This window comes from Sapajus apella, unplaced genomic scaffold, assembly GCF_009761245.1.
Source record: "Sapajus apella isolate SASKATOON/1434 unplaced genomic scaffold, GSC_monkey_1.0 scaffold116, whole genome shotgun sequence".
Lineage (NCBI taxonomy): Eukaryota > Metazoa > Chordata > Mammalia > Primates > Cebidae > Sapajus > Sapajus apella.
Window position 1 is genome coordinate 2,116,563 of NW_022437056.1, and position 25,519 is coordinate 2,142,081.

Sequence of the window (25,519 nt, forward strand, 5' to 3'; positions counted from 1 at the left end):
TTCAAAACCCCTTCATGCTAAAAACCCTCAATAAACTAGGTACAAATGGAACATATTTCAATATAATAAGAGCTATTCATTACAAACCCACAGCCAATATCATACTGAATGGGCAATATCTGGAAGCTCTACCTTTGAAATCTGGCACTAGACAAGGATGCCCTCTCTCACCACTCCTATTAATATAGTATTGGAAGTTGAAAACCAGCACAAGACAAGGTTGTCCTCTCTCATCACTCCTACTCAATGCAGTATTGGAAGTTCTGGCCAGAGCAATCAAGCAAGAGAAAGAAATAAAGAGTATTCAAAAAGGAAGAGATGAAGTCAGATTGTCTCTGTTTGCAGATGACATGATTGTATATTTCGAAAACCTCATCTTCTCAGCCCCAAACCTCCTTAAGCTGACAAGCAACTTCAGCAAAGTCTCAGGATATAAAATCGATGTGCAAAAATCACAAGCATTCCTACACATCAATAATAGACAAACAGAGCCAAATCATCAGCAAACTCCCATTCACAATTGCTACAAAGAGAATAAATTACATAGAAATACATCTCACAAGGGATATGAAGGAACTCTTCAAGGAGATCTACAAACCACTGTTCAAGGAAATAAGAGAGGACACAAACAAATGGAAAAACTTTTAATGCTCATGGATAGAAAGAATCAATATTGTGAAAATGGCCATACTACCCAAAGTAATTTATAGATTCAATGCTACTCTCATCAAGCTACCATAGATTTTCTTCAGAGATTTAGAGAAAACTACTTTAAAGTTCATATGGAACCAAAAAAAAGGGCCCATATACCCAAGACAATCCTAAGCAAAAAGAACAAAGCTGGAAGTATCATGCTACCTGACTTCAAACTATACTGCAAGGCTACAGTAATCAAAACAGTATGGTACTGGTACCAAAACAGATATATAGACCAATGGAACAGAACAGAGACCTCAGAAATAACCCCACACATCTACAACCATCTGATCTTTTACAATCCTGACAAAAATAAGCAATGGGGAAAAGGATTCCCTATTTAATAAACGGTGTTGGAAAATCTGGCTAGCTATATAGAGAAAGCTGAAACGGTACCTCTTCCTTATACCTTACACAAAAATTAACTGAAGATGGATTAAAGACTTAAAGGTGAAATCTAAAACCATAAAAATGCTAGAAGGAAACATAGGCAATACAATTCAGGACATAGACATGGGCAAAGGCTTAATGGCTAAAACACCAAAAACAATGGCAACAAATGCCAAAATTGACAAATGGGATCTAATTAAACTAAATAGCTTCTGCACAGCAAAAGACACTTATCAGCAGAATGAACAGGCAACCTACAGAATGGGAGAAAATTTTTGCAATCTATCCATCTGACAAAGTGCTAAAATCCAGAATCTATAAGGAACTAAACAAATTTACAAGAAAAAAACAACTCCATCAAAAAGTGGGCAAGGGATCTGAGCACACATTTCTCAAAAGAAGACATTTATGTGGCCAACAAACATTAAACAAAGCTCATCACCACTGGTCATTAGAAAATGCAAATCAAAACCACAATGAGATACCAGCTTACACCATTTAGAATGGCGATCATTAAAATGTCAGAAAACAACAGGATACTGGAAAGTATGTAAAAAAATATAAATGCTTTTACACTGTTGGTGGAAGTATAAATTAGTTCAATCATTGTGGAAGACAGTGTGGCTATTTCTCAAGGATCTAGAAATAGAAATATAACGTGATCTAGCACTCCCATTACTGAGTATATAACCAAGGGATTATAAATCATTCTACTATAAAGATACATGCACACCTATGTTTACTTCAGCACTATTCACAATGGCAAAGACTTGGAACCAACCCAAATGCCCATCAATGAAAGACTGGATAAAGAAAATGTGGCACATATACATCATGGAATACTGTGAAGCCATAAAAAATGCATGATTTCATGTTCTTTGAAGGGACATGGATGTAGCTGGAATCCATCATTCTCAAAAACCTAACACAGGAACAGAAAACCAAACATTGCATGTTCTCACTCATAAGTGGGAATTGATCAATGAGAATGCATGGACACAGAGAGGGGAACATCACACACCGGGGCCTGTTGGGGGGTGGTGGGCTAGTGGGGAATAGCATTAGGAGAAATGCCTAATACAGATGATGGCTTGATGGGTGCAGCAAACCACCACAGCAAATGTATATCTATGTAACAAACCTGCATGTTCTGCACATGTATCCCTGAACACAAAGTATAATGAAAAAAAAAACAAAAAAGAAAATATTTTTGGTTAGATACTGAAATATTTTAAAAAGTAAGTTACCAATGCTCAATGAGGAATTTGTGGATCGTATCTGAATGCACAGGTACATGAGCATGTTGTTTTCTTTTGAGAAAAACCTCACTTAAAATCAAAATTACACCTGGGTATGATGGCTCATGCCTGTAATCCCAGTACTTTGGGAGTCAGAGGCAGGCAGATCACGAGGTCAGGAGATTGAGACCATGCTGGCTAACATGGTGAAGCCCCATCACTACTAAAAATACAAAAAAAGTTTAGCTGGGCATGGTGGCACACGTCTGTAGTCCCAGCTACTCAGGAGGCTGAGGCAGGAGAATTGGCTGAATCCAGGAAGCGGAGGTTGCAGTGAACAGAGATCGTGCCACTGTACTTCAGCCTGGGTGACAGAGCGAGAATGGGGGGCGCGCGTGCACACGTGCACACACACACACACAATCAAAATTACGTAACTCAAATGAGTCAGGTAAATTCTCTCACTTGGGTACATCAGTTTTCATTACCAGATTAAGAGCCTAGGTTCATCAATGACTGTCCTAGGATGAACAAGGTGTCTTCACCCATCACCTTATAATCAGAGTACAACTTTTCAATCCTTCTTTTTTTTTTTTTGAGACAGAGTTTTGCTCTTGTTACCCAGGCTGGAGTGCAATGGCGCAATCTCGGCTCACTGCAACCTCCGCCTCCTGGGTTCAGGCAATTCTCCTGCCTCAGCCTCCTGAGTAGCTGCGATAACAGGCACGCGCGACCATGCCCAGCTAATTTTTTGTATTTTAGTAGAGACGGGGTTTCACCATGTTGACCAGGATGGTCTCGATCTCTTGACCTCGTGATCAACTTTTCAATCTTTACAGCTATGATTAAAATGTCTGTAAGTAAAACAACTTGGCAAGCCCTACGTGGGTACTTATTCAACAGACGTACACCACATAAAAATCCAAAAGACAGCAGCTTACACACACCCCATTTTAAAATTCTATTTTTGTCTATAGTCCAAAAATATAAATTATTAAAAATACTCAATATCATACAAGAAAGCCATATGTGTTTGTACAGCATGTAAACATTCAAGAAAAATTTCTGATATGATTAACTTATTCTATGGAAAATTTTAGGTATTTAATAAAATATCAAACTGATTCAAACTCAGTTACACATGAAGAAAACCTGAATATTTTAAGGGTTTTGATTCTGATTGCAATTATTTTTAATATAGAATACAAAAATATATGACAAATATTTGCATAGTCTATATGACACTCTCGAGTTTTACAAAATTATAATCAGGCAGTAGTTAGCATCTTTCTGACACTAAGAGTTATACAGATGAATGTAGTTTGTTTATTTTTCATTACCAGAGTTCTAATTACAAAAATAAAACTGCAAATAATATCAAAAAATGTAGAGTGAAAAATCAAAAGTCTCACTGCAGCCATGCTACAGTCTAGTTATCTCCAAAGAGGAGAGCATGAGAGTTACAATTTTAGAATGTCTATTTTCAGTCAACTTCCATGCAACACTGCGTACATCTTCAGTTACCTGTATCTATGCAGCGTATGCATATACACAACATGCATTGTTCTATTATTTCCTTTTTTTTTCCCATTTATTTATTTTATTGCATTTTAGGTTTTGGGGTACATGTGAAGAACATGCAAAATTGTTGCATAGGAACACATGTGGCAGTGTGATTTGCTGCCTTCCTTCCCATCACCTACATCTGGCATTTCTCCCCCTGCTATCCCTCCCCAGCTCCCCACCCCCCACCGTCCCTCCCCTATTTCCCCCCAACTGACCCCAGTGTGTAGTGCTCCCCTCCCTGTGTCCATGTGCTCTCATCGTTCAACACCCGCCTATGAGTGAGAACATGCGGTGTTTGATCTTCTGCTCCTCTGTCAGTTTGCTGAGAATGATGGTTTCCAGGTTCATCCATGTCCCCATAAAGGACCCAAACTCATCGTTTTTGATGGCTGCATAATATTCCATGGTGTATATGTGCCACATTTTCCCTATCCAGTCTATCATCGGTGGGCATTTGGGTTGGTTCCAGGTCCTTGCTATTGTAAACAGTGCTGCAATGAACATTCGTGTACACGTGTCCTTATAGTAGAACTATTTGTAATCCTTTGGATATATACCCAGTAATGGGATTGCTGGGTCAAATGGAATTTCTATTTCTATGTCCTTGAGGCATCGCCACACTGTCTTCCACAATGGTTGAACTAATTTACACTCCCACCAACAGTGCAAAAGTGTTCCTACTTCTCCACATCCTCTCCAGCATCTGCTGTCTCCAGATTTTTTAATGTTCGCCATTCTTACCGGCGTGAGATGGTATCTCAATGTAGTTTTGATTTGCATTTCTCTGATGACCAGTGATGATGAGCATTTTTTCATATGTTTGTTGGCCTCACGTATATCTTCTTTTGTAAAGTGTCTGTTCATATCCTTTGCCCACTTTTGAATGGGCTTGTTAGTTTTTTTCTTGTAAATCTGCTTTAGTTCTTTGTAAATTTTGGATATCAGCCCTTTGTCAGATGGGTAAACTGCAAAAATTTTTTCCCAATCTGTTGGTTGCCGATTCACTCTAATGATTGTTTCTTTTTCTGTGCAGAAGCTGTGGAGTTTGATTAGGTCCCATTTGTCTATTCTGGCTTTTGTTGCAAAAACTGGAAGCATTCCCCTTGAAATGTGGCACCAGACAAGGATGCCCGCTCTCACCACTGCTATTCAATATAGTATTAGAAGTTCTAGCCAGAGCAATCAGGCAAGAAAAAGAAATAAAGGGCATTCAAATAGGAAAGGAGGAAGTCAAATTGTCTTTATTTGCAGACAACATGATTGTATATCTAGAAGACCCCATCGTCTCAGCCCCAAACCTCCTGAAACTGATAAGCAAGTTCAGCAAAGTCTCAGGATACAAAATCAATGTGCAAAAATCACATGCATTCCTATACACCAATAACAGACTTAAAGAGAGCCAAATCAAGAACAAACTTCCATTCACAATTGCCACAAAGAGAATAAAATACCTAGGAATACAACTAACAAGGAATGTAAAGGACCTCTTCAAGGAGAACTACAAGCCACTGCTCAACGAAATAAGAGAGGACACAAACAGATGGAGAAACATTCCACGTTCATGGTTAGGAAGAATCAATATCGTCTTCTATTATTTCTTACCTTTTACTCTAAAAAGGGTGTATCATCTTATCTTCCTAATAGAGTGTAAAAATATGCAGCTCCCTAATCCCTCAATAATATTCAATATTTTTGATCTTTTTACTTTTTTTGCACACCCAGCAGGAAAGGGAAGTTAGCATGATTTATTTGCATTTTTCTGATTCCTAGTCAGCACTGGATATCTTTTAAAGTTTATCAGATTAAGATTATTGCAATAATTAAAAACTAAAGTTATTGAAGTGCTCATGATAAATATATATTTACCATTAGCAATATATATTTATCATTAGCTAATAATATACATTTAAATATAGACATATATAATGCTAATGATAAAATATATATTTACTAATATATATTAATATATTTGCTAATAATATACATTTAAATAGATATATATAATGCTAATAATATATCATTAGCTAATAATATACATCTAAATATAGATATATAATGCTAATGATTATATATTTGCTAATATATATTTACTAATATATTTGCTAATACACATTTAAATATAGATATATATATAGATATATATAATATAATATATCATTAGCATATTTATATTTAAATGTATATTTATTATTAGCATTATATATATTTATATAGATATAAAATGTATCTGCATAGCTCTTTTTCTCATAGGTCTTTTGGCTTATTGTGTTTTCTTTCTTCCAATTGCAGAATATGATTATTTCATGTGCATATTACATGGTGAATGCAACTATTTTTGGTAGTTTTTTTTTTTTTTACCTTTTTACATTTTTTAATAGAATAATTTTTAGTTTGCATATAGCAAAAATGGTCAACGTTTTTTCATTTACTGTTTCTGAATTTCCTTAGTTTTTCCAAGGTTTAAAAACTCAACTTTCTCAGAAAGCAAAAACCAATGACAAAGAAAACATGACTCTCACAGGTATGGTCACTTGTCCTGTGACAGACTCATCAGAGCACTGAGGGGAGAAATAGGATCTCAACAATCAGTGACGCCAGTTCATCTGGATAGCCATGTTGGAAAAAAATGGATTGGGATACTTCATCACTCCTTACTAAATATTTTTAGATGACTTGAAGTTATATATTTAAAAGATAAACCTAAGTATTTACTTTTAGGGGTGATTAAGAAGTTATTAACCATGGTGATGGTTACATGGATGTACGTGTGTGTGTGTGTGTGTGTGTGTGTGTGTGTGTATCACAAATTATATCAAATTGTTCACATTAAACATATGCAATTTACTGCATTTCAGTTATACCTCAATAAAGCTGTTAAAAATTTTAAAGTTTTTACCAGAAAACAATACAATATCTTCATTACTCTGAGTGTAGGCAAACCTTAAACACTACATGGAAAGCCTCATTCACAAATGAAAACAATGAAATATGGGACTATTTTAAATTCGAAACCTTCTATTCATCAAAAAGATATCAATAAGAGAACAACTCCAGAATAAGAGAAAAGATTTACAATGCATAGATCAAAGCAACTGTATCTAAATATACATGCAACACCTAAAATTCAGTAAGATAAAAGCATGCAACCCAATAAAAATACAAACAAAGAAACAGGTGCTTTATGAAGGATGATATATCAATGTCCAAGAAATATACAAAAATGTGCTTGGAACAACTGAAAAGTCAGCAAATAGTACAACAAAATAAAAAAAACGCTGGTATGTTTATGCAATAAAATTAGATGGTGAGAAGGAACGAAACACAGCTAAGTGCCATAATACGCATGGACCCCACAAACTTAAGGTTGGAGGAAAGGAGCTGGACGAACAGCACCTTCGCTGATAATTTTACTTATTTACATCACCACTAGTGCCAGACAACTAAGGTTGAAACCTGGGAGGCAGTGACTGGGAGAGGCTGTGAAAGGGAATTGTGGAGTCCAGTAAACGTTCATTTAGTGAGCTATACGGTCTTGATCTGACAGGGACATATTTACTTTGGGAAATGCACTGAGCTACACACTTATACTGTACAAACAAATAAATATATAGACATCTTTGAAAAAAGGTTATCTGAGAGATAGCCTATATTTTCACATAACTCCAAGTTTTGAATCTTTATATTTATACCTTTAATCAAAGTGTAACTTATTTTGTTTACATTTTTAAACATTTTAAAATAAAATCAGGTATCCAATTTGTCCAACACTATGTGTTAATAGGATATCCCTTTTCTCCAATATGGAATAATTTTATTATAAATTCAGTTTCTGTACAGACAAAGACCTGTTACTAGAATCCCTATGCTAGGGATATAGAATATATTAGTGTATTTCTGTAACAAGTGCATATTGTTCTGTTTATCATTAGTTTTTCATATACTTTGATATAACATGGGATAGTCCTTCCTTACTATCCTTAACAATATATTTCTTATTTTGGGGGAGCATTTCTCTTCCAGATTAATTTTTAAAAATTTGAAAATGCTATTAAAATCCCAATTAATTTTAGATTTTATTGAATTTAAAACTTAATTTGTAGAAAATTTGTACATTTAAATTTTCCTCTTCTAAAACACAGTATTTTCATTTTTAAGGTATTCTTCATGTGTATTTCATATGAAATGCATATGTACATGAAGTTCATAACTGAATACAAAATACCAATGCTGTTGCATTTCTATTTCTATATTTAATTGTAAACATATACATTTAATAGTAAATTTCATATGAATTTTACAATTAAATATATGTTTATAATTAAATATATAAATAGAAATATAAAGGCATATACATATGTATGCATGTATGTATATATGAATGCATATGTATACATGTGTATATGTATGTATGCATATATGCATTTACATTTTTGGTTAGATATATTATTCCTGAATATTTTTTTTACCTTATATGATTTTATTACATTTCTAATAAGTAATAGCCTATGTGGAACTCGATGGACATGTTTATCCTGAATGAAGCCACCTAGTGAATTAATTATTGCTAATAGTCAACTATCTTCTATATAGTATTTATAATTCATATCATTTGCATATACTTTTGCATTTGTTAGGATCTTCTGAGCAATGTTACATGATAGCACTAAAACCAAGGAGTATAACCTGTTACTGACTTTCAAGGGGCTTTTTATAACAACTTACTATTAATTATGGTGTATTCATAGGCAAATTCACTTACACGATGGTTCTCTGTAGATTTATGAAAGCAATATATTATTTTAGATTATTAAATATTTATTTCACAGTTTACTTAAAGTTTAATATAAGAAAATGAAAATGATGAGACGTGTCTTTCCAGAAAAATTTAGGCATACCTACTGTTCACAAGTTTTCACCTCTTTCATCTGCTTGGATAAGAAGCAGTTGTTGGCCTAAGAATTCCTCTGTGGGGAAATATAGGGGGCTGGGTACCTATAGCACACGCTGCAGATTCATATATGAGAGGGGAAAAAAGCACTAGGTAATTTCTGCCACTTTCTGCTATTGTTGTGAAATATAAAAGGAATTAAGAATGCACGTTTTTGCAGTTCTCTAAATTCTTACTGTCTTTCCTGCTGCAATAGTAATTCTTAGCTCAATGAAGATTGGTAAGTGGCAAAATGATGTCAATACAATGTCTAAATTACCTTGGTGCTTACACCATATAACCTAGGCAAATGGAGTTGATGTATCGGAATTATAACCAGTACCAGGAAAAGAAAAATGCCTCAGCTCATCTGCACAAAATAAAGAGCCCTTCCGTGCACCAGCAGGGGATCACCCTGCATCTCCTTCTGAGCCTGCCCGTGTGGCCCCACCGATGTGGAGCTTAGCTCCCACCTATTCCTGCCCAGAGCACGATCTTTCCACTGGTCCCAGCTGGTTCCCACACTTCCTACACTTCCCGAGAGGGCTCCAGCCACTCTGTCCACCTGCGCTTTGTGGCCTTTCTGCCACAATACCAGTTACTGTGGGGTTCGTGCTTTGGTGACAAAGGTCAAAGATTTTGAGGGATCTGCAGCTAACAGCTAATCCCAAAAACCCTGTTGTTTTGGGTGCTCATTTTAAAGAAGCCAAGGTGTTTAATGAATACATGTATCATGTTTGAAAGAAAATGGCTTTGTCTATGAAAAGTACTGAAGACACAAATAATAGTATATTTTTGTTTTTTTCCATAGACACAATGTTTTTTGGAGCACTGTTTTCTATAGAAATAATGTCATAATGGGGTTATATTCATGGCCAAGGACAAAATACCCCCAATTTTTTTTTGTTTTTTTGGCAAATGATTACAAACAACATATTTACCTGTTATTATAACTACACACTGTATAGTATAAAGTCGAGTAATATAATAATACAAAATAATCAGGAATGTTATTTGTTGTGAGATTCCCAAGAGAAGATTTGTGTAGCGCAAGAGAAGTGGCTGTTACCACAAAAAGCCGGTGAAGATCTGCTGAGCGCTCCTGTGCTCAGAATGAGAACTCCCAGAAGGCTCTGCTGGAGATTCAGGGCAAGGGAACCAAAGCACGTAGTGCAGACTGAGAGGAAGCATGACACTTGGACAGATATCAGAGGAAAATCAGGTCTGACATCCTAGGCTATGTTCAGCGACTACGGTGCCCCACATGGTAGTTTCAATAAATACCGTCTGTAAAACACATGTGCAGAACTAAGCTCTGTAAGTCTGATTATTTGGGCATAAAGTTGGACAGCGGTTCTATCTAGGGGATACATGGTTGTAGGCAAACTTCAAGCGATCAGGAATGGTACGATTACGGCACAGAACTTTTCAGAGAGAAGTCACACCAGTCATATGGTACCACCCCCTGAAATACACACACCACTGAGCGATCTAGATGTATGTGCTGTCTCTGCATGTCTGTGTGGTACACTGACTCTCGGAGCTCCACCTACCATCGCAGCTGGGCAAGGCGTGGTTCCACTGGTGGTTCCTCTCACAGACAAGGGGCTCATCATCACTTAGTGTGTACCCTGGGTCGCAGCTGAACATCACCGTGGACCTGATGCCAAAGTCACTGCCATGGCGATGGCCGTTCACAGGAATGCCCGGGTCCAGGCAGGAGTCTGACTCTAGCGTCACACCTGGATGCAGAGAACGAATGCAGCAGATGAAGGTGTCTCTGGTTGACTGAAAACAGTGGAGGCACGTGCCATAAACAATGAAACAATCTCAGAAATCATAAGACCTGGGAAAAATTATACAAGTGAACCCAATGATCCATGGGCATAAAAGCCAAAGCATCTTCAAATATATGACCTTGTATTTTAAAAGAGAGATTTGTATTGCTATGCTGTTTACAAGATATTATCTACATAGAACAACCTTGAATAATTAACTTTTCTGAATTTTACTTTTTTTCTTGGAAAATCAATGAATTGCACTAAACAAAGTATAAGACTTTTCCTATTTTCTATTTTCACCCCTCTCCCTGTCTCATTTACACACACACACACACACACACACACACCCACACCCACACCCACACACACACACCCCAGTTAGATTTTGGCAGTTTAACTTTCAAATATATGCACACATACACCCAAAAACATACACATGTAATGCAACTGAAAACTGCACTAATGTTATTTTTCTAAGATTGCATTCCATAAATCCATGCAATCTTCAAATTTAAATAAGTCAGCCATTTTTAAGATAGCTACTATTAGCCTTTGCTAAAAGATGTGGAAAATTAATGTGCATGAACTAATTATGATCATGTCATTATGAGAGCTTCTTTTCTCACATTTCTCATTTCTCTTAAGAAAAACATATATTTTAAGAGATAAGGAAAATAAGAATGGGGAAAAGAACATCACTGTAATATTCATATACACAAAGAAAAAAGTCCTTGTTATTGCTGTGTCATTCTCTCAGTAAGGTTCAGAACATTAGAATTAATATCTGAACTCTGAATTAATAATCTTAAAATATTTTCAATTTCAAGACAGTTTAATCTCTAAAAGTGATCTTTGGGATATTGTTTCTGATCACTGCATATCTATTTATTTTCCCAAAATTTGAGTGCTATAACGTGGGCCAGGTCCCAGTAATTTTTTCTTAAACTATTATTTTAACAAATTTTCTAAACACTAACACATGTCCATTACCCTAAACAATAGGATGTAACTATCCTGGCTGATGTGCAGAATGGTGGCAAAGCCTCCTTCCAACTCTACAGGAGGTTCTATTCCGCCAGAGGCAACGTGGATATGATTTGGCTAGAAATCTATTACCTACCCCCACTCCTCCCTCTCTCTCTCTACATACACACCAAGTGCATGCGCACACACACACACACACACACATATACACACACACACACATTTGCTTTCAGAGGCGTTGTTTATGACTTCTTTCATCACACCCCCACAGACTGTATGCATCATTGGCTCGGAATGCACATATGGGTATCCAATGCTGAGTAAATACTATTTTTTGTTTACTTTTAAGTTTAGGGGTACATGTGTGGGTTTATTACATAGGTAAACTTGGGTCATGCGGTTTGTTGTACAGATTATTTCCTCACCCTAGTACTAAGCCTAGTACCCATTAATTACTTTTTCTGCTCCTCTCCCTCCTCCCAACCTCCACCCTCTGAAAGGCCCCAGTGTGTGTTGCTCCCCTCTATGCATCCAAGTGTTTTCATCATTTAGCTCCCACTTATAAGTGAGAACATGTGGCATTTGGTTTTCTGTTCCTGTGTTAGTTTGCTAAGGATAATGACCTCCAGCTCCTAGCATCAAGATCAAAATCAAGACAAGAATTCCCTCAAAAGAAGCAGCTCTGCTGAAGAAATGCATTGATCTCTAGGTTTCTGGTGGAAAAATAAACTAAATAATTTCACTTCTTCAAAAGGATTTCTATGGTCACTAAACAGCAGTATATGCACTGTAGCAAAACAGTAATAGGAATTATTATCTTAGAATAAATGAGAACTAAATATCAATGAATAGTTTTCATAATGAAATTTATAAACCATAAACACAACTTTTCTCACACAAAATTTACAGAGAAAAAACAAAAATTGTGGTAGAAATAAAAACATAAATTTTAAATGCTGAATTACTTAAATTTACAACTGAATAAACTTTTAAGGCCACAACTGAGGCTTAGTTCTGATATTATGCCATAATATTTTCACTCTTTTTTAAAAAAAAATAATGGGCACCAATATTGAGTATGGAAATGTGCAGACATTGTTCTCTTTTGCATTACAAATTGAAAGGAGAAGAGAGGAGGGGAGGACTGTTGGTGGTAGAATTATCACACTACATTTGATTTCCCATTCAACTGACACTAGCCATGTAGAAGAATCATGGAACAAGAAAATGGTAGGAAAGAACATATGGAATATGGCCGGGCACGTGGCTCACACTGTAATCCCAGCACTCTGGGAGGCTGAGGCAGGTGGATCACCTGAGGTCAGGACCAGTGTGGCCAACATGGTGAAACCCTGCCTCTACTAAAAAAAAAAACAAACAAAAATCAGCTGGGCGTGGTAGTGCCTGGAATCCCATCAACTAGGGAGGCTGACAGAGAATGACTTGAACCCAGGAGGCAGAGGCTGCAGTGAGTCGAGATTGCATCACTGCACGCCGGCCTGGGTGACACAGCAAGACTCTGTCAAAAAAAAAAAAAAAAAAAAAAGGAAACATATGGAATTTCATAGGAGGTAATTTCTCTCCAATGGGACAAACACTTAAACTAAGATCAATGTGTGGACACAGGTAGCCAATTTACCTTGTGGGAAAGGCAGGACAAAGTCCTTCCGAGTAATGTTTAGAGCAACTTCTTTTCCTTCCTGTCTCCTGCCTGACAGCACAAAAAGAAACACGGACCGACCGAAGGACTCTGCTGAAATGAAGTTTACATTCAGAGTCTACTCCCACTCACTCTTACTTGAACTTTAAAGCAACTATGAATTTTTGACACAAATTGATATAAATATAGTACTTTTCTTTTTTCAATTGGCCTTTACAAAACAAATGACTGAATACATTTGCTACTTAATGAATAAAGGGAGTTGATTACTTTGAAAATAATCCATATGCAGCTTATACTGAGGAACATGTGATATGAGCAGGGCTTTATCCGAATCATCAGTCTTTATAAAAGTTCTAGTTCAAGGAAGGACAGAACATTTTCTGAGCACATTTCATATGTCAAGCTTAGAGATGTCACTTCTCACAGCCTCCAGAAGGTTTTAAAACAGAGGTTAAAAAGTCACAGTTGATAGAGGAGGTAGGGAGCCAAGACATTACGCAAACGGGTCATGTAACATTATTTACTGTTATTCAAACCTGAGCCTCCATCTGCTTTTCTCCTCTCTCTCTTTCTCATGTCATGCACACATGCATGTGTTTGCATGTGGGTGTTAGCATGTATATACTAGCATGCATGTGTGTATCTCTTTCTCACGTCATGCACACATGCATGTGTTTGCACGTGGGTATTAGCATTTATATAGTAGCATGCATGTGTGTTATGTATACCCTTGTATGACATCCAGTACAATTACATCTCAACCACTTTCCTTTCCTCTTCCGATCATAGAAAAAGTCACTGATTATCTGCAAACCAATCTGTGTGGTGTGCATGCACATATAAACCACTAAATACACTTCTTTATCGATCACAATGTTTCTTCCATTAATAACACCATATATGAATCGCATAGAATATGTACATTTACATGTGGTCAATCTTTCTTCTGTATTCAAAGATTATTAACAAGATACTTTTGACAGCATTTTCCAGAAGTGCTCTAAAATTAAATGGAAAACCTCCATACCCTTGAGAATTCCATTGAGTTTGCAATTTCTTACAAAATTATGCCTATTTTAAAGTGGTGATTCAAAGATCAACAAACAAACCAGATGATTATTCTGGAGCGAGAATGTGATCACCATTATGTACAGAATCTGCCACATTCCTCATAAAGAATGGCTAGACTGTCACTGGACACTAACGTATGAGATGATTCCTGAGACTGAGGGCAGGAAGCACAACTACAATTCTAGTTATGCTTTTAGCAAAGCCTAAAAAAAAAAAAAAAAAACTTCAATCTTTCCACCACACAATTCAGAAAGGCCTTCCGGAGTGAATGCTGCTTACAGTAACTCACACCGCCTTGTGGCACGGCTGCAAAAAGAAGTCAGCCTCAGTCCATGTGGCTGTAATTTCTGCAACACATTTTGTCTGTACAGTGCATTGCCATGGGCCTCTTTGGGCATGAAGAGAAGTCATTCATAATTTCCCAAAGCAAGGAATGCTTACAATGTGCAACATCTAAGACGAAGCACAAAAGAAATAAACAATATTTTTAAGAGGCATAAAGAGTTTGATATAACTCATTCTTGGGTCACAGGAAACTTTTTTTTTTTTTTTTTTTTTAGACAGTATTGCTCGGTCACCCAGGCTGGAGTGCAGTGGCGCGATCTCAGCTCACTGCAACCTCCACTTCCCAGGTTCAAGCAATTCTCCTGCCTTGGCCTCCTGAGTAGCTGGGACTATGGGCACTTGCCACTGTGCCCAGTTAATTTTTGTATTTTTAGTAGAGACAGGGTTTCACCATGTTGGCCAGGATGGTCTCAATCTCTTGACCTTGTGATGTGCCCGCCTCAGCCTCCCAAAGTGCTGGGATTACAGGCGTTTCTTAAGACTGTGGTTGGATGACTGAGTGTAATCATTTTCTAGTGGCTACATCATGGCTTCAGAGCCTGCTTTGTAGACGGGTGCTAGACAGGGTTATGTTGATGTCAGGGTTAAGACTGTTTGTCTCTTCCAGGTTTGCCTCTTTTTCTCTGTCTCTGCTTTTCTCGCTGGGTTCACTGGTTCCTTTATTCCTCCATGACCTCTTCTGGGCTTGGCCCCTTCCCTCCTGCCTGCCTGCGGGTTCTCTCTCCCTGGAGACTAGGATCTGTGTCTGCCTTCACCTCATTCAGAATCACCTCGAGGACTTGATTAAAAGCTCAAGATTGTGATTTTCATCCCAAACTCCCTGAGCCACAGTATTTGGAATCTGGGCTTGGGGGTTCTACAATTTACTAAGCTCCCCAGGATGTATTAACACTGCAATGTTTGAGGATACCTGCCCCTTCAGCACTGGGTAAACGAGGACACCTTCTGAGTGGGTCACCAGCCTCTGAAAGCACTCGGATCTCTACACCACCCACAGAAATAGCAACTGCACCATCTGAGCTGGAGCTCAGGCATCAGTTTTATTTTAAAGCCCCTCAGGTAACTGTTAGGTGCAGCCCCGGTGATAAGCACTCATAATATCCCAGGCCTCTCCTGACTCATATTCTTAAAACACAAAGCATGTCCCTCATCTCATTCACTTCTGTACATTTCCTTACGTCTCTTCAAATACATAGCGACTGATACATAAATAAGAAGTGATCACAAGTCAAGGTTCAGTATCACATCCCTCTGAGGTCGTAGTTCTCCCTGAAGTCAGAAGAATGGAAGCCAAATCTTTGAGAGCCTTCTGGAAGGATCCCTAGAAGGTCACAATACGCAAGTCTGAATGTGTGTCTAGGTCAGTGAGCCTTTTAAGTCACAGATGGGAAGTTCCACACATGACAATGTCCTGTCTTTACTCACTAGGTGAGGCCTCTGCTCACTTCCATGGCTATGGAGCTACCTCCTGAGATTTCCAATAAGGTGGGAAGGAGAAGGAATGCTAGACTCTCCAGCAGATCAGAACTCCACAACTCTCACACAATCATCACTCTACTACACAGGTACCATCTTGTTGACAGTTTTCTTCTTTTTAGGGATGCAGAGAAAGAAAAATGGCAAAGACCATTGCTCTCTGAGGGGTGCTCCAGGTAATGGAAGGATGCCTTATGAAGCTTGCACTCGACTTTTAAACACAGGACAAATAAAAATAATACTAAAACATAGGCTAGTCATTCTTTTAAGATTGTAAACATAGTTGTCAGCATTATTTATATGTTGTTATATTATGGTATAACATAATGTGTATTCTATATTTTATAATAATAAAATGTTATAATACTATATTAGTGAGGATGACAAGCTAAATAGAAATTTGTGAATAGAATTTTTATCATTCTCTGATTTTCCAGAAAGAGAAATGAAAAGGAGTCATTTATTAAAATGAGTCAGATAAACAAATGAAATTAGTTTCTGCTCCCTTCACATGGCTTTGGAACACATTTCCTCAAAGGGAAATAGAAAAAGCAAAGTCATCCACAGCTATACAAACAGAGATGAAAGGAAAGGAAAACTGTCCTAATATTTGTCAATGTTGGAAAATTATTATTCTCTGAAATTTCATGCACTATATATCGAAGGGCCAAGAAATTCTGGTGTAGAAAAAGTTGCGGGGAGGGTGTGAGGTTGACAAAATACAAGGCTTGGCTAACTCAGTGCTCAAGAGTTTTACACACTCAGATCATTGCAATGTATATACATATTGTTACTCCAAAAAAAGTGACAACTTGAATGGACATTTTAAAGAAACAAAACGTAAAATTTTCTGGTCTTAAATTTTACTTGGAGTTTAAAAATATGTTACTTTGGAATAAATGTATATTTATATAAGTGAAGAGTAATAACTGACTTATATTTGAAATTCATCAGTAAGTCATTAATAAGCAATTTTCCTATCAAAATATTTTTTATGTAAAAGTACATATAACCTTAAGATATACATGCATATGCATGTTTGTGCATAATTATATGAGTATGTAAAACAGAGAAATGCGCTTAACAGGTTATTACTTTAAATGTGCTGGAGGAAGGCTCAGGGAGAGGCTAACAAGAGTAACGGGGTGATGTGGGGAATGGAAGGAAAGAAAAAGAATAAAAGGAGATTTGAAGCCCAGAATAGATCTTATTCTATGCATTCATTTGTAAAATCATATGTGTGGGTATATGTAATTTTTAAAAAATCTTTACAATTAATTGTGCTTGTTTTCAAATAAGGTTCTGAAAAAGAACCACCATAAAAATTTGGCAAAATAAAGCCCTGATTCCTTTAGGTCCAATGGTAATTGCCACTTGCTCTCCCTTTTTCCATGCTTCTCTTTGAGGGAATTATTTTCAAACAGAAAAGAGTAACAGCTGCTTTGCTTTGTTGTGTTTTAATTGGCTAATGTTAAAAATGTATTCCTAGGGGGGGATTCCCATCAGTTAGATTTCAGAAGTATATTTGCATAAATCTTATTATAAAATAATACAATTACTTAATCTCATCATTTCAGAAGCTAAAACTTTGACTTGAGGGAACAAAAAAGGAAAGGAATACTTCCCATTTGGAAGTTTGAACTGTCTTTCAAAATACATCCCATTATAATATTTTGGCAATTGTTATAAAATATGTTTAATAATTATTCTGAAGTATTATTCATGCTTGCTGAAAGATTATAACAATTGTTTGGAGTTTGGTAAGGTTTAGCAGCTTTGAATTCCTTTTTCTCTCGTCATTACCTGACTTTCACCTGGTGAAGTACATCTATCTGTACTCTGAGATTCTGTACCACAAATTGACCTAACCCTGTGTTTCTAGCAAGGATCCCTTTCTCCATTGCCTATGTTAATATAATTTTAGTAATATAACCTATAAGACATTTGGTCAGAAAGGATGTTTTCTAATAATAGAAGTATATTATTACTTTATGCATAAGATGAACCCATTTCTTATTTTTATTTTTTTGGGGGGCACGGACTCTTCCTCTGTCGCCTAGGCTGGAGTGCAGTGGTGCAATCTGGGCTCACTGCAACCTCTGCTTCCCGGGTTCGAGCAATTCTCTTGCCTCAGCCTCTTGCGTAGCTGAGATTACAGGCCCGCACCACCACACCTGGCTAATTTTTTGTATTTTAGTAGAGACAAGGTTTTGCCATGTTGGCCAGGATGGCCTCGATCTCCTGATCTCATGATCCACCCGCCTTGGCCTCCCAAAATGCTGGGATTACAGGCATAAGCCACTGTGCTCGGCCCATTTCATTACTATTTTACTTTATCCTATATGATCGATACGTATTTTTGAGAGTTAAAAGGGAATGTCTCCAACACACTCTCTTATGAGTAGGAGAAAGTTCTTAAAATTGCACAGTACAGTTTTGCCAGGGTCAAGCAGGATCAGTAAACCAGCACAGTCATCTGCAGGCTGAAAATAAGAACCCAGATCTTAAGTTCTTCAGCTCATGCTGCCCCACCGCGCTGTCAAGGGAAGGTGCAACTCACTCTCGTAGTGGATGAGAAAGCCAATGCTGGAGCGACTGTTATCGGTAGTGAAGAGCAGGTACATGAAGTTCCCAGTGCTGATGAGGAACTGGGGAGCCTGGGTGCCATGGTATTCGCCGATCAGTGGGGACGAACTGGCTGGCCCATCTCTGACCTCCAGAGTGTCATAATTGACTTCTGTCTGAAATCTGCAAATATATGCATCCCATCAGAAAAGACATGCAGAGCTGCCAGCTTACAAAGTGCTCCTGACATCCTCATTCCTCAATCGGGCATGTCAGTATAAAGAAAACAGTTGAGACTACATAGGCTTCTAAAAACTTTAGGACACATATAAGGATAATACGTTCTTTTCTCAATGAAACAGCACTGAATAAATCCCTTTCTCTTATCTAATACTATGTCTTACATCACAGGCTAAAAAGGAGGTCTTTATCCAGCTTAAAACAAAATAAAAAAACTATGAAGCAGATTAGTTTTCATATATAGATAGATAGATCATTCTCAAATAGTAAAAACTCAGCTATACATTTTAAAACTATTTGTTACCATTCCCTATTTAACATAATTATAGACACCTTAAAATGGGTGCACTACAGTGAAATGGTCTCTTAAAGGAAGAAGATCATTAAAAATGTGTGACAACAGTTTAAGTACCTTTCATGAAAAAAAAAAATCTTGAGCCTTTTAAAAGTGCATTAACTCTTTCAAGGCATTAGAATAACCCTGGGTATACTGCCATTTCAGACATGAAAGGACTTTAATATCTTCAAAAATTTAGAACAGCTTCCAAAAAGTGCTTACATTCTCTTAAGTGTCCAGAGAATCTGGACTGAGATTATACATACGCAGTTGCAGCCACTTAGGTTCCCTTTGATGCAATGTAGGTACAACTCCAGGCACTGAGATAATTTTCTTAATGGGCCCATCTCATCCTCCCAGAGCTAACCTGGTTTCTGAGTGCCTGACTTTGCCCTCAGGGAGCAGCTTAAGCATCTTAAGCCTCTGACTCACTCAGTCACATTGAGCCAAAGGAGCAAACAGAAGCCTATGCCATTAGCCCCCACGCTCTGCACTGGAAGTTGCTGATGAAGGGAGAGAAAACTTGGGAGACAGGAAGCAATCTTAGTATCATGGCATGTAGCAAGAGAAAAGGATGTGGAAACCAAAGGGCTGTATCCTGCATACATTAGATTACATACACACAAATTAGTGCAAATGTACATGATTACATATTTCTGCAACCAGTCAAGGTGGTACCCTGAAACCCATTCTCCCATAAAGAGGGATTCGAACCATTTGTATAGCACATGGCTGGACCAGAATAGGGCACAGGCTTCCACATTTGGGATCAGATGCTGTCAATTTTGTCTTCTGATACTATTCTAAAGCTTTTTCTAAAAACTGACTTCTCGGCTGTTTGAGTTCAAATTCAAGAAGTCTGGATAAGCGTGGAAACAGCCTCCTTTGATATAGTCACACTGAAGTTTTTCTATCCTGTTTCTTTAGTAATAGTGAGGACTGACAAAGTGCGTATCTCAACAACTGGAAGATTTCCAGGAGGACCTTGGAAACGGAAACATCTGCATGTTCTTTGCTGTTGGGCAACGTAACACCTGGCAACACCATCAGCATAGAGGTCAGAATTTGCACACACAATCCCTTCCTTCATGAAGGTGTCAACACGTAGATCCCGGCGGAAATGAACATTTCCTTATGCAATTCATCTTTTAAGAGCAGTATATACTAAGTTTAGGGTAAAGATCACATATGTCCAAAAATATTAGAAATATTAGGGACATCCAAATGGAATTTAGCAAAACATCACACTGGAATAATACTGAATGAACAAGATGGGGAAAAATCAAGCAAGTATCTTCCTTCAGGCAACAGAAAATACAGTGCTAATAAATTGGGCCAGACAAGAATATAAGATCCCTACTTTTGCTAAATGACTTAAATCTGATACACTGCTGCGAGTCAGCGTGTGCTTCAGCTCCACCTGCCAATACCTGAAAGGGGAGAAATTAATAGGAAACCAAACAAAATCAACTGAATACTTATAGAGTTAACAATTTTTCAAATGACTGATTGCACACAGTAATTCGCTCTCTAATACAGCTGGATTTGTCAACATTTTTTTTCTTTTGTTCTGAATGGTTATCCTATTGGGAATTATTATTATTCTGTCAGAGGCAAGTAAAAAATGGTTCATGAACCAAAGGCTTTTTAGTTTTTAATCATCAATTTGGTTTCAGTGTTCACACAAACAGGAAAATATTTGTTATGAAGAATTTCAACAGCATGCATATTTTGTTATAAACAAATACCTATACAGCTATACAGCCCAGCATGCCTGTTTTTCAGGTCATGATATACATTATTAAATAGCTAAGCCTAACAACATTCTAGTGATAGTATCACTCACAGGCGATTAGTAGGTGATTAATCTGCTGTCCACATCCCACTGCCCACTCAGCATCACTGGCAGCCCTTCAGTGACCAACAGCCACCACCAGAACAGGAGAGCTGATTTGCTTTGCCACAGAAGGTACCTAAGGGATTGGGGACCCAGAGCGGCTGCCATAGGCACTCAGACACCAAGCAGAATTGATTCCAGTGCAGGTCCAAAACCCAGAGTCAGATACAAGGGCCGGATCTCAGGAATGGTCCTCCAGGACTGGCACTTCCCCGAAACCCTGCAGGGCTGTAGATGAGGGCTTAGAGGACACCACTTAAGAAGAACAAAACTTACAAGTAAGTATCTGTTTCTGGTAAAGTGTACTCCTTTGTGGGAACCAAAAAGAATGCCATCATTTTAAGGTTTACAATCAATTTACTAAAAACATGGAAGAGACACATGTCATCAGGTCCAAATGAAGGCTAACTTCTTTTGCTTACCTATCAAAAGTTATCTTGATAGAGTGCCCTGGTTTTGCTTCAATTATCCATTCACAATTTAAAGAATCTTTATAATATCCTGGCCATCCAGGAGGCAAAATGACTCCACTGGACGCTGTCAGATGTCCACCACACGGAGCTAAAACAAGATGCACAACATCTATTAGATTAAATGAGACAAAGACATGCCATAGCAATACCTCAACAAAAGGAAGAATCTGCCTCTGTGTTCACGGATTCAATGTCTTCAAGTATCAGAGCAAACCTGATTGCCAAGTAAACTGCACATTAATTGAAAACAGGGTCTATATATGCTACCTCCATGTGCTTATCATAACTCTAAACAAAGTTCTTTTTCTCTAGTAATGGCAATGTATATGTGAGTTCTCCGTGCTAAATGAATTATCTTATTTAAATGCCAATCAATTCATGGGGTACATGCCTAGTTATCCATAACTTACATGCATTTGAAATTTAACAAATACCTACAGATAAGCAAATGTAAAATGACCTCAATCTCAAAGTGGAAATAACCTTAGGTGTATATACATGTATGTATTTACTTCCACTGTGTGCACTTTATTAAATAGCCACATGCAACATATTATTTGTGAGTGTTAGAAAACAAAACTTTCAATCAAATTTGATGAGTACAGAATTAGATTGTATTGATCCCTTTGAAATGTTATGTGACAGTGATTTATAATCGTAAAGGAAAAATAACATCTGAAAGGGCATATAACTGATGCTCACGAAAGCGATTATGCATACCTATATCATTTAAAGAAATTTTAAATAGCATATCAATATTTCATACCATAATTAAGAATATGTCTCTGTTCACTTTTTTTCAGATTTTATATATTCTTTCTTAAAATTATTTGCCATTAGTAATCATCTTTGTGAATTTATAGATATCAAATAAAGTACATGAAAAAAATTCCCAGTTTAAAAAAATCCTTTTGGAAAAAATACTTCTTTAAATGGCCATATGTATAATATAAAAATGCATAAAGTTTATATCATTTTAGCCATGTTTTGATGCTAGAAAAAAATTAAATGTATGGATTTACCAATGGTATCTTAATTTACATCAGGAAACAAAATAAAAAATAAAAGTTAAAAAAATTCCGGAAAGTGAATGTATATTGGAATGTGGCAAATATACTTGAAGTAACATTTGGAAATTTTGTTGATATGGGAAAATCTTTGCAATAGAATATTAAACTTGCAAAGCAGGACACAAAATTTTCTACGTATTATACATTTAATTAAAGAAAAATTTTATTAAGTGAACGGGGGAGTGGAAATTAAAAACATGTTAATAATGGATAGCTTTATAGATCACATTTTTTGAGAGTTTTTTTTTTCTTTTTACCAAGTAAGTTGCAATCGTTATCTTTACAACTACGCATTATTCTATAGTTAAAAATAAGAAAGCAGGGTAATTTCTATGAATTTGAGCTCCTGAAGAACACTTGATTTTCTGCAATAATTTTTAAAACAACCAATTTATACTAATATTTTAATTTTTCTAGTTAAGTTCTTAAATTCACATTTGGAGCCTATGAATCACATATCCATATACCTATATATTAGATATAATTTAATTCATTTGTTGTTTAAAGTGATGAAGCAAATCCTTTTAAAAATACAGCAAAAGCAAAACTAAATATATTAAATATATGACTTTGATTTTGTCATGTTGAAGCATCCAAAGATACTGTAAGAAAGACATACGGCATTTGCAGAATTCAAAAAATTATGATAATTGCGATATTTCTAAAATCTGCATAAGGAGTTATTTCTGTCTTATATTCCATATAAATACAAAACCAAAGTTTCCTTTTCTTTAGTAATGTTTTATTTTGTATTTTTTATTTCTTGGGATACGTCTAGCTTGTCACACATTAATTATTTTATTGTACCCTTACCCATCACTTTATAATTTACAATGTAAATTAGAACCAGAATTGCTTTATCCTGATGAAGTAGACACTTTAATCATTATATTGCCGATGAGCAAAATTAACACTAAAATGGTAAGTAATCATCTCAGAAAGTAGATAGTAAGTAAATAGTAAGTAATAATCTCGTTAGTATTAGTCAGCTTGGAATAGATGACACTGTGGCAACAAACAGCCCCACAATTGTAACAGCTACCATGGGAAGCAGATTTCTCACACAGGTGGCATGTCTAGGGCTGAGATACATAGTTCCCTTCTTCAGTTGCTATGGCTGATGGGAAAAGGTAACGTGAGGGCAATCAAAGACGCTGAGCCAGAAGTTGAGTACATCACTTTCACTTACACCTTACTGACCAGAACCCATCACGAGGTTCCTTTAACTACAAGGGGTCCGAGAAAAAGCATTCCACTTGATGGTGACCACAAGTATTTGATGAACAACATCAACGATGTTCACATTCACTTAGCTGATAACAAAAAAAGCAAATATACCAATGAGGTGTTTAGAATGCAATTTCTTCTTTGCTTTGTTTCTTTTTGTGATGATTTAAATTACAGTAATGAATTTCCTAATACTGGATTTCTAAAAAAAAGAGAAAAAAAACCCAAACCTTCTTAATTACATATTTTTTTTTTCCTATGGCTTTATTTTTAATGGAGCAATCTGATTTGGGTTACATTAATGCTGGCTTGATAGAATGGTATGTAGGGGGCAGCCTGTCTTTTCCATTATCTGTGCTGGTGCACAACACTAAAGTCCTCTGTCCTTGAAAGAGAGCTCACTCATGTCCCTCTAGGGCACATGTGTCTTTTTCAATGTTCAATCCTTAATTTTTTTTTCAATTATTTTCTATGGTACTTTACTTACATTTCACACTTTTTATTTGAGTCATTTTTGGTATTTTATATTGTGTTAGAAAATCACCCATTTCCTATAGACTTTAAGATTTGCTGCTATAGAGTTGATGTTTTCATATAGAGTCATTTTTCCCCAAAAGAGTTTGAGTTTTTAATGATGCCACTGAGCTGCATTGAGGAATATGAGCCTGTTAGAAGCAGAACAAAGAAACAAAGAGCAACCTTTTGCCCGGAAGCCATACAATTTACACTCAACATGTGCCTGGCATCCAGGAAATTCTGCCAGAAAAAATAAATAACATACGTTCTTAAATAAGCAATTGCTCTACTGTGAGCTTTTCCCTGTTTATATAAAGTTACATTATTTTTGTGATAGTGATATTTTCTTTTTTATGTTACTAAATATCTGTAACATTTTTCTTTCCCAGTTTCTTTCAAAAGAATCATAAACAGTTTGTCTATTTTATTGATATTAACAAAGAACTCATTCTTGCTTTAAATTGTTTCTAACACTTGAATGTTAATGCCATCTTAATTTATTTTTGCTTTTTCTTATTTTTTAATCTTATTATTAAAATTTTTTTAATCATTTTGTTCTATACTAGAGGATTAAAGATACACATTTTCCTTGAAACACAGACTTTTCTGTCTCACCTCTCACCTTGTTTCTAATAGAAAGTACTATCTGCAAGGTTTCCAGAGAGGTGTTATAGGCATTAAAGTTTGAGTTTCTCTTTAATGTATAATTGTAGTGGACTTTTGATTGACAGAGATTTGGTTTGTGGTTGTGGTTCTATTTTTATGATATATTTCTACTTTAATTGGAATATTACAGGGCATGTGGCCTATTACTTATTTTAATTTGTTAAGGTTCACTTTGTGGTCAATTATATAATTTATTTTAAAAACATTTTTTTTGAGAAAAACAATAAATATGAGAATTCTGTATGGGATGTAAGGTTCTTTAAACATTTCATACATCAAGTTTGTTGTATTACTCACTACTTCATTGCTATTTTATTTTTTCCCCTACTAGATGTATTTACATCTGAAAGTTGGCTTTCTATTTGTTTTCAGTGCAGGCACTGATTCAGGT

General features: G+C 36.4%; 1 protein-coding gene across 3 annotated transcripts in view; it reads right to left on the reverse strand.

The window, feature by feature from the left end:
• The window catches only part of CSMD1 (CUB and Sushi multiple domains 1), a 2,101,842-nt gene that overhangs the window by 469,836 nt on the left and 1,606,487 nt on the right, over positions 1-25,519 (reverse strand). For all 3 annotated transcript variants that reach the window (XM_032260320.1, XM_032260321.1, XM_032260322.1), the window contains 3 exons: positions 21,599-21,737; positions 18,698-18,885; positions 10,371-10,559 (listed from right to left, as the gene is read on the reverse strand). In XM_032260320.1, the coding sequence (XP_032116211.1) occupies positions 10,371-10,559; positions 18,698-18,885; positions 21,599-21,737 (516 nt within the window). The remainder of the gene's footprint in view (positions 1-10,370; positions 10,560-18,697; positions 18,886-21,598; positions 21,738-25,519) is intronic.